Source organism: Temnothorax longispinosus, chromosome 5 (genome assembly GCF_030848805.1).
Source record: "Temnothorax longispinosus isolate EJ_2023e chromosome 5, Tlon_JGU_v1, whole genome shotgun sequence".
In the NCBI taxonomy this organism is placed as follows: Eukaryota; Metazoa; Arthropoda; class Insecta; order Hymenoptera; family Formicidae; genus Temnothorax; species Temnothorax longispinosus.
In genome coordinates, this window is record NC_092362.1 from 12,660,816 (window position 1) to 12,685,639 (window position 24,824).

The 24,824-nt window shown below is 37.1% G+C and overlaps 4 protein-coding genes and 1 long non-coding RNA gene across 8 annotated transcripts in view; 3 read left to right on the plus strand and 2 right to left on the minus strand.

Annotated features, from left to right (window-relative positions):
• Nucleotides 1–14,919, plus strand: part of LOC139813476 (uncharacterized) — a 396,598-nt gene extending 381,679 nt beyond the window's left edge. Inside the window, exon 5 of the mRNA XM_071778985.1 lies at nucleotides 14,389–14,919. Coding sequence (XP_071635086.1) covers nucleotides 14,389–14,919 — 531 coding nt within the window. The remainder of the gene's footprint in view (nucleotides 1–14,388) is intronic.
• On the plus strand, nucleotides 585–3,494 carry LOC139812801 (uncharacterized). The gene is made up of 6 exons (XM_071777891.1): nucleotides 585–588; nucleotides 637–951; nucleotides 1,122–1,238; nucleotides 2,042–2,154; nucleotides 2,655–2,868; nucleotides 2,943–3,494. Exons 1-6 carry the CDS (start codon nucleotides 585–587, stop codon nucleotides 3,113–3,115), a joined length of 936 nt encoding a protein of 311 aa, XP_071633992.1. The 3' UTR covers nucleotides 3,116–3,494.
• Nucleotides 4,887–6,297, minus strand: LOC139812710 (uncharacterized). Of its 2 annotated transcripts, XR_011731922.1 has the most exons (4): nucleotides 6,125–6,297; nucleotides 5,980–6,043; nucleotides 5,594–5,655; nucleotides 4,887–5,299 (listed from the first exon to the last, which is right to left on the minus strand). It is a non-coding gene; the product is annotated as an uncharacterized lncRNA (long non-coding RNA). The 2 variants fall into 2 exon arrangements; XR_011731921.1 differs by having other exon boundaries at nucleotides 4,887–5,655.
• Nucleotides 14,920–19,425: 4,506 nt separating the features above from the next.
• On the plus strand, nucleotides 19,426–20,813 carry LOC139813477 (uncharacterized). Its single transcript, XM_071778986.1, has 2 exons — nucleotides 19,426–19,681; nucleotides 20,044–20,813. Exons 1-2 carry the CDS (start codon nucleotides 19,561–19,563, stop codon nucleotides 20,811–20,813), a joined length of 891 nt encoding a protein of 296 aa, XP_071635087.1. The 5' UTR covers nucleotides 19,426–19,560.
• Nucleotides 20,814–21,352: 539 nt separating this feature from the next.
• Nucleotides 21,353–24,034, minus strand: LOC139813024 (uncharacterized). 3 transcript variants are annotated; one of them, XM_071778267.1, is made up of 5 exons: nucleotides 23,173–24,034; nucleotides 22,799–23,115; nucleotides 22,495–22,708; nucleotides 22,094–22,366; nucleotides 21,353–21,890 (listed from the first exon to the last, which is right to left on the minus strand). In XM_071778267.1, exons 1-5 carry the CDS (start codon nucleotides 23,182–23,184, stop codon nucleotides 21,582–21,584), a joined length of 1,125 nt encoding a protein of 374 aa, XP_071634368.1. In that variant the 5' UTR covers nucleotides 23,185–24,034; the 3' UTR covers nucleotides 21,353–21,581. The 3 variants fall into 3 exon arrangements, with proteins under 3 accessions (XP_071634368.1, XP_071634369.1, XP_071634367.1); XM_071778268.1 differs by having other exon boundaries at nucleotides 22,495–22,651; nucleotides 22,799–24,034; XM_071778266.1 differs by having other exon boundaries at nucleotides 22,799–24,033.
• Nucleotides 24,035–24,824: the final 790 nt, after the last annotated feature.

A 24,824-nucleotide genomic window follows, 5' to 3' on the forward strand; every position in this document is an offset into this window, starting at 1 on the left:
GTGATGTTAGAAAGATGAAGAAAGCTTCTCACATTATTTTCCAAAATTGCCTTTTGTTTTTCAAAATTTTAACGATTTTCAACGTAACTGACTGATTTAAAATATCATCGAGTTATTGTTGTATGGCATTGCACTGGTGACTATTTAAGCATTGTATAACCTTATTCCAAACAAATCTCTATTAAAGACAAACAATGGGCCAATCTCTTATTAATAAAATAAGTAGTGCATTTCCCAGGTGTTTACATTATTCTGTCTACCCCCTGTATATATAAATATTTTTTCAGCGTAAAACAGACACCGTAAAAAAAAAAGTGGCAATAACAATTGCTCAGGAAGTTCTGCAATCATACAAAAAAAGTTCTTTTCTGAATGAAAGGCCAAAAATTAATGATAACTCTGTAACAAGTTTCGCGAATCAACGTAACATTCCTAATGATATTTCTAATAATGTTCCTAATGATGTTCTACATAAAGGTAATTGATAAAATTTAAGTTATGAAACTAAATAGTATTTTTGAAGAAATTATCCGAATTAGTACATGAATATATAAAGATCGTTGCATAATTAATATATTTGATTAATGTGCTACAAATATTGAAATGTTTGAAATGCTCTTTTTATTTATATATCAGATATCAATGTTGAAGACAATGTTGAAGACAATGTTGAAGACAATGTTGAAGACAATGTTGAAGACAATGTTGAAGACAATGTTGAAGACAATGTTGAAGACAATGTTGAAGAAAATGTTGAAGACAATGTTAAAGATAAAAGTGACGACGATGTTGAAAACAGAAATCAACAGGATGTTGTGGATGATGTTTCTGATGACGTTTCAACGATTTATGATAACGAACGTATTCGCCAAAGGTCAAGAAAAATACATCGTGTTAAGAGAACATTATTTAATCGGAATACATTGAAGTCTTCTAGCGATTCTGATAATGGTAAGTAAAAATCAAATTTATAATTAATAATTAATAATTTTTTAATTTTTTGCACTAATTAATTTTAGTTAAATTTCTTATGTAATTTTATTCAGATTGTTACATTCTTATGCTAATGTACAATGCAAAAGAAAAAATTTATAATCAATGTTTTTTGCATGAACTTTTAGCAAGTACAAGTAATGAAAACGTTAGATGTTCATTTGAAGAAGAGAATAATACTCGGCACTCGGAGCAAAATATAGATGACAATGAAGACAACGATGTGTCATGTGAAGGACAAAGTGGTAAGTAATATTTTGCACACACACACACACACACACACACACACACACACACACACACACACACACACACACACACACACACACACACACTAGAGGTGGAGAACTATCAATACACTATCGATTATTATTGATAGTCTTGACTATCGAAAATTATCGATGTTATTTTTACAGCTATCGATAATTTTCGATATTGGTTTTATGTTTCGTCGACATCACAGACTACGTTTACACGGCCTGATTTACGCAGAACTACTTCGATGTAGTAACTTCGTCGTAAAGGAGCGTTTACACGACATTTAATGTCAGTAGTTATAACATCGATGTTATAACTTCGGCGTAAATAAGGCCGTGTAAACGTAGTCAATGTATAAGCACTAGGGTGTCATTTTGGAGCAACTTTTTTTTTTCATTTCACGAATAGCATATATACTTGCAGGAAGGTAAAATAAGATACCTGTTAAAGTTTTAGCTCTTAATATTAATATTAATATTAACAGGTCGCTCATCGCGATTTTTTATTTTTCATTTAGTAAGATAGAAAAAAATAAAACTATAAAACTCGTATCTGTCGTTTGAATAATTATGAGCGGTACATAGGTATAACTATATATAATTTTGATAATCTATTACATAATCTTAGTAAATCTATTTGGAAAAATAAATGTCACAAAAAAATGTTCTTGATTGTAAAATATCTAATTTATGTTTTTACTTTACAACGTATTACAAATGTATTTCTATTTTTTAATACGTTTTAAAGTAAAATACATGAACAAATGTTAAGACTGATCTTTATTTTTTAGTTTCACAAAAGTTAAATAATAAACTGTTGAAACGAAAAAGGATAAAGGATGCTTTGGACTATGTAGATTCTTATAATACTCATAAGCGTTATGAGACAATTTCAAATAAAAGGGTAAGACATTTGTTAAATTATCTTAATAAAATATAGTGTGTTATTTGACGTATCTGGCTATTTATTAATTATATTACGTTTTGACCGGGAATTCCAGTTCTCTTCAGGTTCAATATTATAGACAAATTACAGAGTGACCATTGTGGAAGCAATAAGTCCTATCTATAAACTAAAAATAATTACAATTGTAATATTGATTGAAGAACGAGTAATCCTACTTTTCTATTTCGTGTAAATAAAACTTCCATGTCATTGGTCAATCAATAAATTAAATAATCAATAAATTAAATATCAATAAATTAATATAATTAATAAATAGTTAGATACGTCAAATAACACACTATATTTTATTCTTACCAATTTTATTGTAAATTATTTTAGTTGCAAGTTTAAAATTATTTATATAAACTTTTTCTACTTTGTTTAGTGAATTAATTAATGAATTCCTTCAGCTTTGTTATTTTTAAGATATCTATATTTAAAATATATATTTTTAACAGACATATTTAGGAGAAAATATATCAGTGGATCTATTGTCTTGGCAAATGACCAAAATGCAAAGGAAGCCTTCTTTATTTTTTAATGATGTGTTGGTTTATATTTGGCCACCCAACATTCTGAAAAATAGATGCCTTGATAAAAGTAGAACACGTTATAAGTCATCCAGTGGCACAGTTGAAGTACTTAGTCCACGAAAACTGTCTTTGGCATTAAGTAAGTACAATTTTTTCTTTATATTTTTATATTTTTTCCACTTATGTTTTAATAGTTTCGTGGATTTTTTGTAGGTTTGTATAACGACTACCTAATTGAATTAAAAATGAAGGATGATATACGATTTAAATATTTGAATGATTCATTTAAAATAATTTGTACGAAAATAAGAGATGTACGAATAAAATATAAGGATCAAAGCGAGAAAGAGATGGCAAATGAAAGAAGAATTGAAATGAGCAATTAAAATAACCTGCAGTTCTTACTGTTCCTAATTTACGTACATACTAGTACCTACAAGTTTATATGCTTGGTTTTAAAGATAATAAGATACATTACGTTTTGTTTTTAAATAATGTAGTTTATTTGGATTTTTTATATATCTTGTATGTGCATATGCAATACTACTAAAATGGACCAAAGAACAAAAATTGAAATTGTTCCGCCAAAAATATTAAAAAATATTTTAATAAATATATGCACTTAATTTATGCTCTATTTTTTAGATTTCACCTTTTCCCTCACTTCAATAAACTTTTTTAGTGAGAAATTTAATGAGAATTATTATGAGGAATTTTGCAATAATCATATTTGATTTCTCATAACAGTTCTCATTCCATTATTTATAGAGTTTTCAATTGTGATCTCAATAAAATTTTTTCAGTAGGGTATAATGCTATTATATCCTATATATATACAAATAACATACATATTATATATCCCAGCAAACGAAAAAAGATTGAAAAGAATTAAAACGGGTTTGCCAGGAATTCAATTAAGGATTTTCCGAATTCCATTCTGTCCAAAAAAGGGATTGAAATAGTTTCAATATCATGGAATTTCTTATTTTGGAAAAAATTTGTCTTTTTTGAATTCCATCCAATTCCGACACAAAAAAATTATACCACTGAATGCCAGGTTAGGGATTGAAAATTTTCGTGATGAATACCATTGAATACCATTGATTCCGTTAACGAAATGAATACCACTGAATGCCAGGTTAGAGATTGGAAAGTTTCGTGATGAATTCCATTGAATACCATTGATTCCGTTAACGAAATGAATACCATTGAATGCCAAACTAGGAATTAAAAATTTCCGTATTAAATTCCATTGAATTCCGTCTATTCTGACAATAAAATGAATACCATTGAATGCCAGGATAGGGATTAAAAAGTGTCCGTGTTGAACTCTGTGGCGGTACGCGCCACGAATAGTACACGCCCGCGCGGTATCTGCATTACCGGCAGTTTGCGTCGACGCCGCTAGGCGTCGCATCGCCGGGGCATCTTCTCGAGTTCAAAGTTTCGTCTCGACCGCTATGTAAAGGGACCCCCTACGGGGCCTGGCAGATCTTACAAATCTCATTTTCGGGTTAATTGCCCGTCGGCAGTAGTGCGTGTAATGCCCTTAGGCATACACAAAAGCTCACCGACGAACAACGGCGCTTGGTCGCCCAACGAAGGCGCGAGACGTTTTTTAAACCATCTAATGCCATGCAATTTTATACGGATTCCATAGGATTGGATGGAATTGAAAATTTCTTTTTTGGATTCCATGGGATTGGACCATCTCATTTCGAATCCCATCTAATTTCATCTAATTCCGCCAAAAAAGGGATTCAAAGGTATTAAAAAATTTTAATATCTTTTAATCTTTTTGCGTTTGCTGGGATGCTATATATTTAAATATGCTTATCAAATATTTTGCGTTATATCTATATATTCAGCTTTATAAAATTACCAATCGGTTTTCTTACAGTGTACTGTTTAGAGGGAACTGTCCTATTATTAAGCACATTTGTATTAGTGCTAGGACTACTCCGAATAATAAAAGAGTAACCTCTATTTTGCGATCGAAATAAACATTAGCGAGCAACCTTACTATAATACTAACCTATCAGAAAATATTAACCATACTAATACTTATTATATGTACATGGTGAAAGGTTTGAAATAAAATAATAAATTTCATACAATTAACATATGATTATATTTAATGAGCACGGTGGAGGACCCTAATTTCCTTAGAATAAGTACTTTGAAAAATAAATCGTAGCAATCAGTAGAATGTAATCTTAATTCTATATTAATAATTTTAACTTTGATTTATATACATGCATAGAAAAGGGGAAAGAGTACGCTGACACACACATATAATAAAAAATAAAAAAACACATATTTAATTAATCTTAAAATACAAGTAACTTAAATGCTTTACTAATTGTAAGATTATTATTATAACATATTCATATTCACACTCGTAAAGCAAGCCCATCCAGGATAATTTCGTACCTATTCCTCACCTGAAATAAGATAAAAGATAATACATTAATATTTTCATATACACATATATTCATAAGAATATAAAATAAGATTGAAAATACTTATCCTTATTAATTCAGTCTCAGCTCACTAATACCTCTTATTACCTATAACAATAACGAAATATATTAATTACTGCACTCTTATAAGATAAAACCGTTATATATAATCAATAAATAATTATCCTTACAGAGCTAAGCAAAATGTCAACGACAAGCCTTATGCTAGAAGTGAAAAGACTACGTAATTTTGCTTATCGCCTGGATTTAGACGAAGTTAAAGAAAGAACACGCGGCAAATACTTGAATATATTTAAACAAAAATAATAAAAAATAAAAAAGGGGAGAGACTAAAATTATATGAATAAATGTAGTAACGATAGAAATATAGCATTAACTTACTTTTAATTTATCCTTATCATATCCGTCCAACGAAATCACGGTGACAGTATAGACAACCAGCCCTATAATGAAATAAGAGTAACATATATTAACAAATATCCGAATAAGTAACATAATAAATGAACATTGAAAACAAATATGTGCGTCTATATATGTATACAAATACAAATATACACGTGTATATGCCCAATAAAATAAAAAAAAAAAGAGAAAATATATATTACTAATAGAATCTATATATACTCTAAAAACTACTTAATTACTTTGCTAGAACAACTCAGATTATAAAGCAACATAAATACTTTACTGGAATCATTTATATGAAAAATATGTATATCATAAACTATAATAACACTGCCTTAACACATTATCAATGGAACTAATACCTCGATTTAGATAAATCCAGCAGCAGCAACACAGCTCTTACATTGCCAGACACACTTTAGAATCCTGTAATAAGAATCACATAAATAATTAATTATCTATAAATATAATCATACACTAGACGACATAACCATAAATTATACTTACTAATAAAAGTTCGGGGACCGAACTTCCCTAAGGAGGGAGATGTCACGTCTGACGGTATAATCACCGCTATATTCCAGCTGCATAAATTTTTCGATTTCCATTCTAATTGCACAGCCCCTGAAAACAATATAAGAATAAATAATCACACCTTAAATTAACTGTCACAACAATCACTCAGCTGATGCGAGTACGCGTTCTTAAAGTAACTGGCCCAAGTCTAGAGAACATGGCTGCCTAAAGGCACCCTTTCAAGCTTAACCCCCATTTTCATGAATTATACTATAAACTTTTGGACAATTGCTTGTTAAAATTCCCCAGAATCACTAAAATTGATCGTAATTGAACATTACAGGCTTTATGAGATCCTTTATGCAATATAAATTCAGTTTGATACACGGATATAACAAAAATAAATGCATGTTCCATAAGAATAAACTAAGGAAATTAAAATAAAATATAAATAAATAAATTAAAAGCAGATTATTCATAAGAACATAACCTTTTGTGCCTAAAGAATATTATCACGCTAAAATAATAATTATTTAATTAGCATTTCTAAAACATGATTGTTATAAACAATTTAATTATATTATTAACCAACCTAGCTAATGTGACTAATGGAACTATCACAAAAAGTCAAACAACTTTTGGTTATAAACCATTATTGTATCTCTCAAAATAAACTAATTAACAATAAAATTTATCATAAAATTATTATTAAAAATGATGAATAAAATCACTGCAGACACTCAGCAGAGCATGTCAAGTAACCTCACAAAAACCCCCACATCATATCTCTTCTTAATTCCGAGATATAATTAAAAATTATGGAAATCCATAAAACACAAAAATTTTAAACAACCTAAAATAATGCCTTTATATATCTGAACATAACAAAAGAAACCCCATCTTTTTATCTCTTACCGTTCTCGAGTTATAAATTATTAAAGTTTCACATCCGCCATTTTGAATTTCCTACCCTTCAGACTTACAAAGACCAAATCACTTTTACATTAATATTTTAGTCTTTTATACATTTTAAAATCGAAAAATTTCATTTCTGAACAAAAATTTTGACACTTAATTATTATGATAAAAATGGAATCTCTTATACTCCTAAACACCAGTAACGTTAACGCCGATTTTCTATTTAAATTAATTAAATTAATAAACGAGATTAAAAATTGAACATTAGCCCCATGAAAGACGAGGATAGTTTAATACCAGTCCACAAAGTGTAAGACAAGGATAGCCATAATAAATTCTTAATAAATTAAAATAAAATAGAAAACGAATAGTTTGAAATGAGAACAATATAAACGTGTATAAGGAATAATCACTAGAACCGATCAATAGAAAAACATTTACTATATAATTATTCAAAATTGTAACTTACTTTTATAAGCAATCATAAACAAATTATTGACCATGTCAATAATTATTTTTAACTTATACCTTGGATCACGTATAACAACTTTTATATAAGTCTAAACCATGTCACTTTTCTACTAAAAGCGCTATAAAATTCCAAGCGAAAAGACACCCGTTATAAGGGAGATGTCCCTAAATAATGCAGTTGACATTAATTAATTTATTTATATTTTATTTTAATTTTCTGAGTTTATTCTTATGGAACATGTATTTATTCGTGTGTTGAATTGAATTTATATTGCATAAAGGATCTCATAAAGCTTGTAATATTCATTTATGATCAATTTTAGTAATTCTGAGGAGTTTTAACAAGCAATTGTCCAAAAGTTTATAGTGTGATTCATGAAAATGGGGCTTAAGCTTGAAAGGGTACCTTAAGGCAACTATGTTCTCTAGGCTTGTGTCTACTACTTTAAGAACGCGTGATCGCATCAGCTGAGTGATTGTTGTGACAGTTAAGTTAAGATGTGATTATTTATTCTTATATTGTTTTCAGGTGCTGTGCAATTAGGATGGAAATCAAAAAATTTATGCGGCTGGAATATAGCGGTGATTATACCGTCAGACGTGACACTTTTGTCAGAACGTTCGTCAGGCTCTGAACTGCTTTCCGTATCCGTAGGTACCGCGTCACTGTCTTCCGACACGCTCTCCGCACCACTTGACGATACACTGGGCAACGACCGTTTTCGAGACACTACAAGTTATCAAAAAGAAAACGAACGTAAAAAGATGCAACAAGGTTTTTCCATACGTTGCAGCAAAATCTTTAGCTGAAGCAAGATATACTGTACCTTTGATATCAACATTTTCTCTGTTAGCTTGACTTTCAGGACTTGACGTACGCTTTTCAAAAACACGTTTTAGAACTGGAAGCGTTTTGAAACTTTTTAGGGTTTTGGGTGTACGACACTGCGTGGCTTTAAGTATCATGCTCGTCCTTTTCGTTAGTGTTTGAACGCCATAGTTTTTTTCCACACACTGCCTTTTTGAAAAATATGTCTAAAGTACCGTAACACACACGGTTAGATAAAAGTAAACAAACAAGTTTATATATGAACGTTTGTCACGTACCTTGTGGTTTCTGTACATCCTCTTCGACATTCTGAAGTTACTTCTTTATGTCAGCCTTCGGTATGTCAACTCGAGCTACAAAACAACGTGCAGACTACAGTAGCAGTGTAGTACAACAAATATAGATAACATAAATGAACGCTCAAGAGGTTGAACAACGTCTAAAACGGCGTAAACTCCACGTTACGTGCGTACGTTATATTAAAGGTATTAAAATAAGTTAAAGTTTAACGGTTTGACAGGTTATGTCGAGTTAAAGTCGAGTAAAAAGTTACGTAATTAACTTTGGGCGCGCTACTCTTTAAGGTTATGCAAAATACACAAGTGACTCATTAACCTATCACATTAATCTTTGGGTTAAAAATTTAAAAAATAACTTTTTAACCGATTTTAACCCGACATAACCTGTCAAACCGTTAAACTCTAACTTATTTGAATACCCCTATTAATATAACGTTGACGCGACTTACGAAATAATGGCCGTATTTTCTAGTACGTTAACGTTTTATGTTTTTTTAGCCGTTGACGTCAAAACATGTGTAGCACTTTAGAAAAACCAAACGACGAACAAAACCAAGTATATTTTTCAGTTTTCTGATTTTAAGAGGACGTACTTTAACAGACGTTTAAGATTTTGCACGTTTTAAAATATATTAAGTATTATATAGTCGTCGAAATCGTCGAAGAATGGTCGTTGACGTTACGTTTAAGAACGTCGTTTTCATGATGTTAAACGTAAACGTGGATCACGTCGATCAAAGCTTCTATACATGAACCACGTTTCAAAGAATGCTTCAACGTAACGGTCGTTCTAAATATTCCTTGAAATTTGAAAAATCCACGTATACGTAACGTATATTTTAGATAAAAATACCTCACGTGTAGAGGATCGTACCGTATCTTGGCAAAGACGAGTTTCTGTCGCACAGCACAGCACTGCACAGCACGACGACGCATTTCCTGAGCAAGACTGTCTGCGACTGGTGTTACGTCCACCCTCTCGTACGCCCGGAAAATTTAAAACCTTCTTCAGATTGTAGGAAGATTTTAGTCAGACCTTACTCATAAGAACAATGACTTACCGACAGTAGGATTACCACCGAATAAGTTACCATACTTACTAGCATGACTTACCGACAGTAGGATTACCACCGAATACGTTACCATACTTACTAGCATGACTTACCGACAGTAGGATTACCACCGAATAAGTTACCACACTTCATGACTTACCGACAGTAGGATTACCACCGAATAAGTTATCACACTTCCTAGTATGACTTACCGACAGTAGAATTACCACCAAATAAGTTACCACACCAGCGATAAGTCACGACCTGCGCGATAGGAATAACCTACCCACTAGCATATAAATATAGAAAATAAGTTACGATGTACGCAATAGGCTTGGCCTATTCCAGTAATGTATATACACAACGAATAAGCCCACAAGGGTTTAGCCATAGGAATTTTCCCGCAACGCTTCCTTTAGGTAACGTAAATCTAAACCCTCCCAGACCTTTCCTGAAAACTCAGGACATGACCATATAAGGAGAGAAATCGAAAGCGGAGTCAATGACGCAACTCAACCTTTTCACTCAGGCAACAAAAGAAAGAAAACTCATGCCATGACCATATAAGGAGAGAAATCGAAAGCGGAGCTGATGACGCAACTCAACCTTTCCACTCAGTCAACTCTTCCACTCGACCACCCCCGCCATCGGGAAAACAGGAATATAAAGGCGAACATCCCAAGGGACGCTCTCAGTTCCCTGGAGTCCTACCTCGATCACGGACTCTCCAGTTAAGTAACCACTGAATTTTTCTCGAGTCTCTCTGAATCCAGAACCTTCCTATTTCTACATCGAGAATCTTCCTATCTCCACGTGCGTTACCGAACCCAGAGCCTTCAGCTCTCTCACTACATATAGAATTACGTGTCATATAGAAATACGCCATACGTTTGTCCCACTCGACAGTCATATAAATATATATACATTCCTGATTGTAATCTTGTTACTTTTGTAATCATATGTTAGCTCATAGATGTCCTATGTAGAATTATCGTAATATACAATCATTTTTGTACAATATCTTACTCTGCAAATTCTTACACCTCTTCGCACATTCCCCACTGATCCCACTTACACTACATCTACACACGAGCCCAGTGTCGTACGAGCGGCACGTCTCCGCCTGTGGGTATTCTAGTAATTGCATAAGGCATCCGAATCACCGGTCCTCCCCTTGCGCCACATCTGCGTACGAGGCAGTGCCGTACGAGCGGCACGCTACCGTCCGTGGGTGCCTGGAGAGAGGCAGTGCTGTACGAGCAGCACGCTTTCTCGCCACGAGCAAGGAGAGTCAACCGAAGCGTATTTGTCTTCTAACCTCGATCAGTAGTTAACAAATGCCCAAGACGCGACGAAGCGGACTCAAGGTACGCACCCGCAGGCTCAACCGCCTTTTGTTCGGGACCCCTCCGAATCCATTGTTAGGAGTCTTTTCCGATTACGCACCTGATCCTGAATACGGAAAGTACTTCGTCGCGAGTTCCGCGTGCAAGGCAGACGCAAGACCAAAACTCGAAAACGTAACCTCAGTGCCAAAATTAACATTAAAAGTATACAATACATCTACGTTCCACTGGACAAGGCCGAGTCTCGAGCAGATTACCAAGCATTCCGGAAGGCCCAGAATTATCGGCTAACCCCGATCACCTTCACACCGGGGGAAGATTCCCATAATCCACCACCAGTTCCATCCTGGGAATTCATCGCTTAAATCAAAGAAGACGATCCCCGCCGGATCCGCCTGATCCAGCGCCGCGCCAAGATTCTACACCTGTGGTTTGACGCCTCACCACCAGAACACTGGGGATGCTCTAGAATTGCGCGGCGGAATTAGTTATCGCGCGCCGTGTGTGTCTTTACTATCTGCCATCAAAATCGTGATAGCAAACACTACCTCTGTGAAGAGTGTTTCCGAGACCTAATGGGCCCGCAACGCCGCCAGTACGACTGCTTAGTCCGCCATTATATGCATATCGGTTACCGATACAAAGTCGAAGAGTGCGATTCGTGCGACGTCGTGATCGGAGAAATCCAGAGCCCCTCCGCGTGTACCACGTGCTGTGAAATATTCTCTAACGTAAAACGTTCGGTGGAACACGAAGGAGGAGACCAATATTTAGAACGCGAATCTACGATAATTGCCATCTCCCAAACTAGAGTTTAGCGCTCCATTGTTCATGTGTCCCGGACATCCAGTAAATCGGCAACCTCCGGAGGTAGTTTCACCCCCTAGCCCTATCAGAGCATGGCTAATGACGGGAATCTGTGTCTGGTCGTTGTTTTTCCAAAATAAAACTACGGGGGTCATTATTTGTGAGGATTGCCAGCTCGGCCAATACCAGCCCTTCCGGCAAGATTTTGAAGGCGTTCTCAGGCACTTCGTGCAATACGGGCCGCGAATAAAGTTCCCCACGTATAGCGAGTGCAGTAAGGATCTAGCCGACTGTCGGCCCGCTTTCGAATGTTACGCATGCACTAGAGTAGAAGAACCGTTTGAACGATATCTGACGAATCCTCTGAATCAACGGTACGGTGATGAACTACCGAATCTAAATCTCCCAGTGAGGGTGCGGATCGGGCAAACGATTTGGTGACGAGCGTCTGGATAGCGAATTACCTCGGTCGCAGGTATCCCCGGATAGAGCCTTTTGGCTCGATAACCCGAAAAGCGACTAGTCCCGTATAAGCGATCCGAGTACCGCCCCCTGCGGCCGCGATCTATCGGAACGTAACACTGGCGGCGTATCCAATAAGAGCGTTGTACTACGTTTTTCGTTCTGTTCGTCGGCTTCGACAGGGAGCATGTTACGCGTGTGAGTACTCCACGAGTGTCGCGCGGAAAATCTTCGCAAGACCGTTAGCGTGTCATCCGTCCATTGTGCGGTTTACGGGCGTGAGCGTACGATTTTTTTCATGTTTAGGAAAACGCGTGACTACTAAACGTTTTAACACGGCACGTCGTAACCACCAAACGCGTCCGCGTCGACGGACGTGTCGGAAATGCACGTTGCGTGTGAACGACGGTTTAGCCATCAACGTACCGAGCTAACGTCACGGAGTCCGGCGACTACGGGCGTGAGAGTATTACGCAAGTTTACCAACTGTACGCAAGTATGAGATTCCAAGTAGAGCGCGTTCGCGTCGGGTGGTTCGCCTGGTTCGTTCACCATATTTTTCGGAGTCGAAATACTGCGCAATTGTGCGTGCGGAGTAAGAGACTCAAAAAAGTGGAGTAGCAAAGTATAGCGGCGGAGGTGGCGTCTACGTGTAAGTATATTTACATATATATGTATATGAAGCCGGAACGTCACGCGCACGTCACCACGGCAACGGTGGCGAGTCGCCGGTGTACGTTCGTGAAACGGGAGTGCGCGCGCGCGCGCACGCTTTGCTAAAAGTTGCGTGGTTCCTAACCTCTTTAAGAAAATTAAACGACGTACAACATAAAAGTGCCAGACGTCGTTTCGTTCCTGAACGTTCAAGATGAATGACGCACGAGTTCGAGCGCGTCGTCATCGTCGTCGTTGTTCCGTCTTGAATGTTCAGGAACGAAACGACGTCTGTTACTTTTCGTACGTTACGTCGCGTAGCTTGCATAAAAAATATTTAACACGACCGTTCTTTTTCAAGATGTACAAAAGGAACAACAGTGACTATCAACTGCCGCGGTCTTTTTTTGGTGGCGAAGCACGCAGTAGGGTTTTTCTCACTACGCTGCGACAAACGCACAGTCATGTATGAATTAACGGAAGGAGCCTTGGAGGTACGGCAAGTGAAAGTCGTCGCGTGTTTGGTCGTTCGCGTATGTAAAATTCACGCGTTTATTTTTTGCAGAGAATCATGCGGGGCGTGGACGTTGAGAAACCGGTGCTCCAAATATTGGTGAGTATAGACATTGCAAGGCAAAGCCGTTGAAAGCAGCAAACAAACAGTTCAACACATTGAAAAACGATTACAAGTTGACGATGACCGCTACGACAGAAATCGTGCTTTGCTATAAAAACTGAGGATATTCCGAGGTTGCGGTATTATCCTTGTCTGTTGAAGCTAAGTCGTCTACAGACGATTCCGAGTCTCGACATCGAACTCGCGAAACTCATGTTCGACCGTTAGACGCCGTGCCGTCGTAAGCGGTGAGATCCCGACGACGGGCAGAGGCGCCGTACGGCAAACCGGGCTCGTGCGACGACCGGCCCCCGCGAGGGGGACCGGCCGCCTAGTAAGTGTGTCACATTGTTTTGAGCCTTTCGACTCACGAGACTCCTAGAGATAAAGGTACTCCTAGAGATAAAGGTACAGGAATAACAGCTGTACGCCGTGTTGCTAAAGCACTATGTAAACTCTCACAAAGATACATATTGTGGCCTAATGAAGATGACTTTGAGGATATTGTTTATGGCTTTTCTCGTGCACGTGGTTTTCCTATCAGGTTTTTCTTAACTGTAATGAAATTAACTAAAACGTTGGTATCACGAAACGTTGGTATGAAAGTGACACACATGCAACTCCAACTTAGAAATCATGCACAAGAATTTGTACAATCGAATTACGAATGTATTAATAAGTATCATATATGTATTAATTGTATTATTTGTTCAGAAATTATTATGTCATATTTGTTGAAAAATATTATTACATTTATGTAAATTAACAATACGTATATGAAGATTTATATATTCTTTTTAGGCCGTTTGTGATCATAGAATGCGATTTACACATATCTATGTTGGCAATGTAGGTTCAGTTCATGACTCCAGGGTTTTTCGGTTATCAGCTTTACAGCAATATATCAACAATCCAACTAAATTTCCAAATGATACACATTTAATTGGAGATGCTGCTTATGCTTTACATGAACATCTCTTAGTTCCTTATCCTAATAATAGCCATCTTACACAGCAACAAAAAAATTATAATTATTGCCATTCTTCTACTAGAATGGTAATAGAAAGAGCATTTGGTTATTTAAAAGGACGCTGGAGAAGTCTACTACATGTCTTGGCAGTCAATGACATAAAGTTTGCTCCTTACCGTATAATGGCATGCTGTGTGCTGCACAATATTTGTTTACTTCAGAACGATGAATTGGAGTTGGAAGATCGACTTATTCTAGCCAGAGAACAAGCACAAGTACAAGAAGAAGTTATTGAATGTAATAGAAATGCTGCAATAATAAAAAGAAATAACATATGTGCAAATTTGAATAGACACATATAAACAAAATATATAAAAATAAGTTCATATAGTATATTAAGCATATAGTATATTAAGCACAGAGAGAGAGAGAGAGAGAGAGAGAGAGAGAGAAAGAGAGAGAGAAAGAGTATATTCATATTTGTAATTATAATAATAAATATGCATGTGTATATATATTTTCATATATTGTTTCTTTTTAGATGATACAGTATTATATATGAAGTAAATTGTACAAGCAAAAGTAACAGTTTTTTTTAAACTGTCACAAGAAGAAATATATTATATAAAGTATTATCCTTAAAAACTGCATTTATACACTAATAATAATAATAATATACTTTATTCGGTTCGGCCTTCCAGCCTAAAATCCGGGACTTGGTTTACAATTTTGCTACCTAAACATTCACTCCTTCATCCACTCTCTCTTTCCCTTCTCCTATTCTCTCTCATTTTTCCTAATTCTCTCATGCATTTCACATTCGCTATCTTTCCTTCCTCTCCTAAAAAATCCTTCACTCTAATCTTGCGCTCTCTGTCTACATGTGTCAGTATGTGCTCCATCGTTCTTTCTTCTTCTTCGCATATTTGGCATTTTCTTCTTCCCGCCTCCGCCCAAAATCTGTTTCTTTCCTCTTCGTTTCCACATCTCCATCTCGCAATCAACTTTTGGCTCCCTTTGTGCCCTTTTTCTCTCAAATATCTCGGTCCTTCCTGCGCCATTATGTCCTTATATCTCTTGTTGTATCTCGTGCTTCCTATCTTATTATCCATCCATTGCCCTAGTCTCTCTCTCTCTCTCTGCCCTATTACTTGCCCTATATCCGCCTCCCCCTCCCTCAGTAGTTTTATACCCTCTGAACTAAATCCGTTTTGCCTATAAAACATCTCTCTCTCCTCCCCCACCATACCCTTTTGTCCCTCACACTCTTTTTCCTTCACGCATTCTACTACCAATTTTCTTTCCTCCATCTTCATAGCCTTTTCCTCGAACCTTACTGCTCTATTTCCCGCAATTGTACTTAACTTTACTTTCCCCGTTTCCTTATAAACTATATAGTCCGGCGTACAGGAGTCGAGGCCAAGGGTCCACTTTACATACTTTTTATGTATTCTTTCCAATTCTTCTCTTTCTCTCCAACCCCAGATCTCTGCCCCATACATTATAACCCCAAGTACTAAATATTTAAATAATATCATCCTTCTCCTAAAATCATCCCTGAACCTACGTTCCCCCACCCCCATACCTGCCTCATCACTATATTTGCCTTCTTCTTTGCACTCTTGATCTGTCCGTCGTCGCTTCCATTCCTCCTCAACTCGTATCCCAAGTACTTGTATTCCTTCACTTCCTCCAGTCTCTTTCCTTCCCATTCCCATCCCACCTCCTTTCCTCTGCCTCCTCCTCTTCTAAAGCACATAATCTTTGACTTCTCTGTGTTCAACTGCAGTTTTTTCCTTCTTAGGTATCTCTCCAGTCTCCTTATCATCTCCTTCATTCCATCCACACTTTTTGCCAGCAGCACCAGATCATCTGCATACGCTAGTGTCCATATCTTTTCTGCTCCAACCCTCATGCCGCTCGCCTGCCCTGTCCTCATCTCCTCCTCCACGTCTGCGATCAATATCGAGAACAGTAGCGGACTCAGAGGGCACCCCTGCCTTACTCCTTTCTCCGTCCAGAACCAGTTGGAGACTTTTCCGCTCACTTTAACCGCATTCTTCGTCCCTTCATAGATTTCCTTGATCCTTTCAATTATTCCTCTTCTTATTCCTCTTTTCTCCATTGCTTCCCATAAGATCTTTCTGTCCACTCTGTCGAAGGCCGCCCTTAGGTCCACAAAGAACCCATATACTTTTCCTCCTTTCTTCCTCAGCTCTCTCTTGACCACGTGCTGTAACACATACACGTTGTCCATCGTCCCTCTGCCCTTCCTAAAACCTGCTTGAGTTTCCGGCAGAATTTTCTTCTCTTCTGCCTCTTTCCTTAGCCTCTCTGCTAATATTCCTGCGTATATCTTGTACGCAGTACATAACAGGGAGACTCCCCTGTAGTTTTCCACACTTTTCGGGTCACCTTTCTTGAAAATTGGGGCTATTAACCCCACTCTCCATTCTTCCGGGAAGCCTTCACCTCTCCACACCTTTTTCAGGATTTCCTTCAGCTTTCCCTTTATCCGCCCGTCGCTGAACTTCCATGCCTCTCCTGCTATCCCATCTACTCCTGCCGCCTTTCTCCTCTTTAAGTTATCTGTTCTTCAATTTCTTGATCCTGAATCTCCAGCTCCCCATCTTCTTCCTTGCTTCTTCTTTCCACCTCCTCTCTTCTGTCCTCTTTACTTCCTTCCAACAACTGCATAAAATGATTCTCCCATTCCTCCATCTTTATATCTTCCTCAATTGGGACTCTTTTCTTCCTTTCCTTGTTAATTATCTTCCATATTTGCTCTTCTGTTTTCGCGCTCCTGACTTCTTCCTCATATTTCTCTAGTCTTTTTTCTTCCTTCCTTCTGCACATCTCCCTAAATTCTCTTCTTAGTTTCACATATACCTCCTTTCCTTCCTTTCCCATTCTCCATCTTTTGTATGTCCTCTTCAGCCCCCTTTTCTTTCTCTTGCACTCCTCGTCCCACCACTCCTTCTCTCCTATTTTCTTCCTCCTTATCGTAATCCTTTTCCTTACCATACTTTTCTCTACTGCCTTCTTCAGGTTTTCCCAGACGTCCTCCACCTCTTCCCCTTCCACCTCTACCTCTTCCGCTTTCTCCTTATACTTCTTGATACTCTCTTCGTCCCACTGTATCACTTCCTTTGTCTTCTTTTGCATCTCCTCCTCCAACTTTTCTACTCCTCCCCTTATCTCTACCTCCAAGGGTTGGTGGTCCGACTCCACCCTTTCTCCTATCGTTAACTTTATCACTCTATCCCACGCCTCTCGATTCACCACCATGTAGTCCACCACCGATGTTCCTCTTCCTCCGGAGTACGTCCATTCTCCTTCCTCGTCACCTCTCATATTACCGTTCCCTACCTCCCATCCCCTCTCCTCCAGCATCTCTAAAAATTCCTTTCCCTCCGTGTCTATTACCTCATCTTTAGAGCTTTTCTGTCTTTCCCCGTCGTTTTCTCCCTCGTAATTCTTACCCTCCCCCCTATTCTTGCATTAAAATCTCCCCCTATACATAGAATTTCCTCCTCCTTTTCCTCTATCATTTCCTCTAATTCTCTTCGTAATGTTCTCATTTTCTCCCCATTATATACCGTTATTATTCTCCATATTTCCCCCTCTACCCTCAGCCTCCTCTCCTGCATTCCGTTTACAAATACCGCTTCCTTAATATCTATCTCCTCTATCTCTTTCCTTATGCCTGTTATTATACCTCCCTTCGCCCTACCTTTACATTTCTCTCTAATCGCGTATTGACATTTCCATTCAAATTTCTTTGACATATTCCTTTTCATTTTCTCCCATTCCTTTTCTTCTACCCACGTTTCGCATAGTCCTATAATGTCAAATCCTTCTATGTATTCCCAGAATTCTCTGTCCTTCTTCTTCAGCCCTGCCACATTCCAAAAGATCATCCTTAGTTCTGCGCTTGTATCCTTGTTTCCTTTTCCTCTCCTCTTCCTCTTCCTTTTGCCTCCCTCTTTTACTCGCACATCTATTCCTTCCTCTCGGCCGATTTTTGAAAATTCTCCCTTTTCCTTATTTCCTCTGCCTCCTCATTCCATACATACATCTCATTCTCTATGTACATTTTTCTATATCCTACTTTTACCTTCTTTCTTTCCACTCGTTCCTTTCTTGCCCGTTCTCTCAGTAACCTTTGTACCTCTCTCTCTTCTTTCGTCAGATCATGATCAATGAATATGTTTCCCCCGAACAATTTGCTCTTCCGTTTCATTATTGTTTCCTTTCCCTCCCAATCTTCCATCTCTACTATTATTACTTCCTTTCCTTCCCTGCCTACCACTTGAACACCTTTTACATTTTCTTTGATCCCGAATTCGTTCTCCAGAAATTCTTTAGCCTCCTCCTTCAGGCTGCTCTTCCCCTTCCTCAGTCCTCTTATGGTTATGTTATTCCTTCTCTCCTTCTTCTCTCTCTCGTCCATTATCCTTTTCAACCTTCTCACTTCCTCTCCTATCTCGCCCGTTGACTCCCCCTTGCCTTCCTGTCTACCTATCCGTTCCTTTACTTTTTCCGTTATTTCTTCTATCTTTTCTTCTAACCTCTCTTTTCCTCCGGCTCCTTGTCTCTCTAGTTCTTTTACTCTTTCTTCTAATTCCTCTATCTTCTTCTCTATTCTTTCCTCCTTAGCCTTCCAGCTTTCCTTTAATTCCCTTATCTCGATCCTTGTACTTGCCATTTCTTCTTTTAATTCTCTCAATAATGCTATCATAGCTCCCTCTTCACTCTTCCTCTTTCCATTCTCTTCCGTATCTCTCTCCTTCTCTTTCAATCTCTTCTCTCCAGGGGTGCGTTCGAAAACGTCCCCCGAGTGCCTTGACCCACCCGACGAGCGTTCGAAAACACTTCGAGAGCTCTCGATAGGCTCTCGATCAGTGCGTTCGAAAACACTCTCAAACCACCTTCTGAGTGACTTTTTCTCCCTGCCTCGCGAGGTAGGGAAAAGTGGGTAGGTGACTTATTTGGCGGTAAATATGGCATCTGAAACGCGAGAAATACGGCTTGATAAGTCGAAGCAAGTTATTATCACAGATCCTAATACCAACGAATTGGTGATTATGCCGAATGGGTGTTTACTTCTGTGGGATAAAGAGGGTAAGTATTTATTTACGGATTATTCTACAAAATCTGCCAAAAATATGTGTCCTAACCTCATGTATATTTAGAACTGAGCATAAATATTAATTGTTAAAACTTTTTCCGACAAAGTCGTAAACGTAAATCGGTGTTGGAAGTCAACACACAAAAGGATTGACGTTAGCATATGCCGTATCCATCGCAATGCGATAAATGCGGTATACACTAATGTCAATCTTTGTGTTGATTTCCGACTCCGACTTACGTTTACGACTCTGTCAGAAAAAGTTACGACAATCTTTATGTTCAGGCTCATAGTATGCTTATCTTGGCATACAACTTAATATTTTATTAACGTATCTTTTAAATTGTTTTTGCAGAACAAAATATTATCGAAGTGTCAAATGTCAAGGAAGTTCGGCAGCATTTTGGTGTGGAGGTTGAAGAATCAGTTTGTCAGAATGATACTGGTTTCAGCCCAGATGTAGTTTCATCCCAGACCTCAACAATCCCAACATGCGATGTAAAGAAGAGTACTGCATTTTGGAAAGATGAAAATGCTGTAAAGACACTTATTTATCAGTGGAAGCAGCATCAATCTCTATTTGAAAATACTTCTATTAGAAATGATGTTGTATGGACAAAAATAAGTGAGGAATTGGAGAAAGCCAACAGTGCGTGGCAATATACGGGTAAAAACTGTGAGAATAAATTTAAGGATATAAGTAAAGTATACAAACGTACAAAGGATCATAACAACCAGACGGGAGTGGCACCGAAAACCTGTAAATATTTTCAAGAATTGGAGGAAGTGCTGGGAGAAAAACCTTGCTTAAAACCTGTTGCCTTAGCTTCGAGTCTGAGGAAGAGACCTCATCCAGCAACTTCAAGCAGTATATCTAATACTGACAACACAATAAGTGACATCGATGATACAGAAGATAGTGGTGATGGGATTTCAATAAAAGCCCAAAAACCAAAGAAGACACGTATGGAACGTGAACTGGAACTGTGGTCAAAAACTATGAGTGAGGAAAATAAGATACGTGATGAAGCCAGAGAACGAAGGCACCATGAGTTATTGGAACGTCAGGATCTAGCTCGACAAAGTTACGAAACTTATATGGAAAAACTCATTGAAAAACTCTAAATTTTTATTATTACATAATATACATATATAAGTTACATAAATATAATTTGCGCAGTTTCACATATATAATGTTAATCTTTAAATACTTACTAAAGAGCTATATTTTAGAGCTGTTATGCAGAAATTTTGTGCGTAAAATTTACTAGTCTTCAAAGAATTTTAATTTTTTTCGTAGACTAAAAATATTTTTAGCTATATTATGTTGCAACAGGAAGACCAGGAAGTCGATTCTGTACCTTGTCGCAAGATACAGAATCGATCCTAGGTATTACATAATGCATTATTTTGTTATTGATTAAAAATATTTTTTCAATTATCTACGATATTTTATTGCAACTCGTGATAGAAGGTAATCTTAGGTTAACACAAGGGTGATATTAAGTGACATTTTTGTTCATTTACAATAATGGTCTTTAATGGCTGTGATTACTGAATGTGTTATTATAAATTAAGAATACAATTTTTGTTTCTTTATAATAATGGTCCTTAATGGCTGTGTGATTACAGAATAATGTGTTATTATAAATTAAGAATACAACTTTTGTTCCTTTATAAGAATGGTCTTTAATGGCTGTGTGATTACAGAATAATATGTGTTATTATAAATTAAGAATACAACTTTTGTTCCTTTATAAGAATGGTCTTTAATGGCTGTGTGATTACAGAATAATATGTGCTATTATAAATTAAGAATACAACTTTTGTTCCTTTGGTCTTTAATGGCTGTGTGAATTCCATTCCAGTTGAATAAACATCAACGAATTAATGTTACAAGATATTGTCGTTTACTATCCCTTCTGGATCATTCTGGAAATTTATTGGCTGCCTAACAAAATTGTCATCATCATCATCATCGTCGTCATCGTGTCCTTCGATGATGAAGTCTTCATACTCTTCCAATCCATTATCCAGACAAACATTATGTAATACACAGCTTGCCAAGATGACAAAGGGTATCATGTCATCACGATTCATGTCCAAGAATTTCAGTCGTCTCCATCTGCCTTTCAGCAATGAAAATGATCTCTCAATAACTTGCCTCATACTGGCAAGTGCTGTGTTAAATGTTTTCTGAGCCTGTAAGAATCAGGAAAGGCATAAAAGATGATAGTCTCTCCACTACTATCTCTCCACTATGGCTGTGTTCCAAAATTCATTGCCAGTGCTGAAGATCTACAGTATACGTCACGTGTACTATACATTTTTAGCACTGCCAATAAATTTTGGAGCAGCCTACGAAACACATGCAGTAAAATCCACTTCTAATTTAAATGTCTTACTTGTGTGAGTTGGCCCAAATTAATAAATGGTGGTATCAACCATGACAGACATGGATAAGCCTTATCTCCAATAATGTAGTCCTGATCCTCAAAATAAGATGCTCTATTTGCATTTACCTCCTTCCACAGATCTGAATTACGAAAAACACGCCGATCTCCCACTGATCCAGCAAATCCAGCAAAGCAGTCTAAGAATCGAAGTTCCGCATCACACACTGCTTGCAATGTTATGGCATATTCCTTATCTTTACTTATGTAAAAGCGTGCGTCTACCTAGAAATAAAGTACTACATTTACTCATTAAACACTAACAAAGATAGAACGACACTTGTATCGACTTGTATCGCTTGTTGCAAAACGCAAATGTTTATATAAGTCTATTTCCAGTTGTAGACAAGTACTTTTGGCGCCTTAATTGGAATGTTTGTTCCATCTATAGCTCCTATTACATGCGGTAACTTTCCGATGCGGTGAAACATCTCCTGAACAGCAATACGCCGGTCACCTCGAGGCCAGACAATGACGTCCCCAGCAATGTCGTTGAGAGCTTTAACAATTCTAATAAAGGAATCACTTGCAGATGATTTTCCCATGTCAAATCGTTCACCCACAGACCTGCAATATACACCGATAGTGCTGTAGCACTATTGGACAACAGAAATAAGCTATAAAATAAAACATTCTACTTTTATAAAGCATCTTTACCTGTAAGAATCAGGAGTAGCAAGAAGCCATAATGTAGACAGCAACTGCTTGCGAACAGGAATAATGGCTCTGCCAGAGTCACTCTCTTTACTTAATAATAAGCCTAACTTGGCTTCCAAAATCTCATACGTGTCCGGAATCATGCGAAAATGTTCGCGAAATTGCTTTGCTGTTAGACCTTGAACAGTTCTTTCCACATACCCTTCAATGCGCAATGGCTTCTTTCGTGCACCACGCAATTTACGCCGATGTCTTGCCATCAAAATATTATTAATTTCTTCATCTGAATCACTTTCATTTGTTACACTCAAACTGGACTGTAAAAATTTGTGGCTGATTATTATGGCCAAAGAAATCAAACGCTTTCGACGTACAGCATTATCCATTTTCGTCTTCTTATAATGTCTCGCTGCGCGTATGTGTGTAAAAATACAGTATATTGAAAATAGTAATAACTGTGAATACAATATTCGCGAATTGCGCGATGCGAAAGATAGATGTAAAATAGCGCAAAACACGTGGAAACTTAGATAGGTTAGAGGAGAGTAGACGTTTGAAAACTCCCCCTGGGTTGCGTTCGAAAACCAACAGTCCCCTAACTCCCACCATTCACTTCCCCAGGCCACCTCACTCGCTCTTGGCAGGGGACGTTTTCGAACGCAGCCCAGGTGGTGTTCTACCCATCATATTGCTCCTTTTGAATATCTCTGCTGTCTGTCTCTTTAGCTCGTCCCTCTTCCTCTTATCATACGTAAATTCCAATATGCTAGTTGAATTCGATCTCTCTCTCTCCATCAATTTATCTTTCCTCGATCCTCTTCTCCCTTTTTCCTTGTCCTTCTGCATGTTGTAACTCGCCTGACAATACGCACGAGCCGCCGCGTTACATGCGAACTCGGCCTTACTCGCAACCGCTCACTTGTCACCCTACTCTATGCCGTATGTCATCTATATACTCTATGCCCTATGCCGTATGTAAAGCGCACGAAATCCCCTATCCCTAGCCCTTCCCCTCCTCCCTCTATCCTAACCTCTCACTTAGTCGTCTATTTACCCCTTTAATTACTTCTCACCCCTTACGTCTCTCTACTTCCCTCCACTTCTGTCGCCTTCTCCGCCGTTTACCTCCCCTCTCCTTCTATCCTACACTCCGAATCTATCCGTGAACGCAGTCGCTCGCAATCACCCACGCAACGCTCGCAATCCGCATCCACTCACACACGCATCCACTAACCAAGTCCCATATACACTATAAATACAGATCTGAAAAGAAATGGTTTAGACTATCAAAATAATTATGTAGGACATTCAAACTTGCTTGAATGTTAAAACTTTTTCCAGTATTGTCATCAATAATCAAGCATTGGACATAATTGTTAATCTAACTAAAATATTTTCAGATCTGTATCTATAGCTAAATTTTTAGACTTTAGAAAAAACGTTTTTTTTTTAATATAAATTTTTAATTTTTTATTATTTTTATCTATAAATTTATATTTAGTTAAAAATAAATGTATATACAAGATTAAGATCCTTAAGTAGAAATTTTGGAATTTTTATATGCATAAAATTAAACATAGGTTTAATAAATAATAGGTTTATACGTTAGAAAGTTTTCTCTCTATACACACCTTTTTATATCAAATATTTTTCTTACCGTTGCGTTACCAGCTTTTTCAGCATCCGCTTCAGTAACATCAAGAGTGTACATACTATGACTTTAAGAATCATATAACGAAATTTGTGGCATGTTGTTTTTCAGGATCTTAGGCATATAAAAGCTTATATTTTTAGTGTAAGACTAATATTAATACAGAAATTTAAAAAAATTAATTTTATTTGTCCATAATTTATTGATATAAAACTTTTTATTGCGAAGATTACAATTAAACAAGTTACAATATGTACTATTATTATGTATCTAATATCACATTAATTTCTTTGATTAAATTATAATAAACTTTAAGAACACAAATTATAATATTATATATTATACCTATAATGATATTAGCATCTTAATATCTTA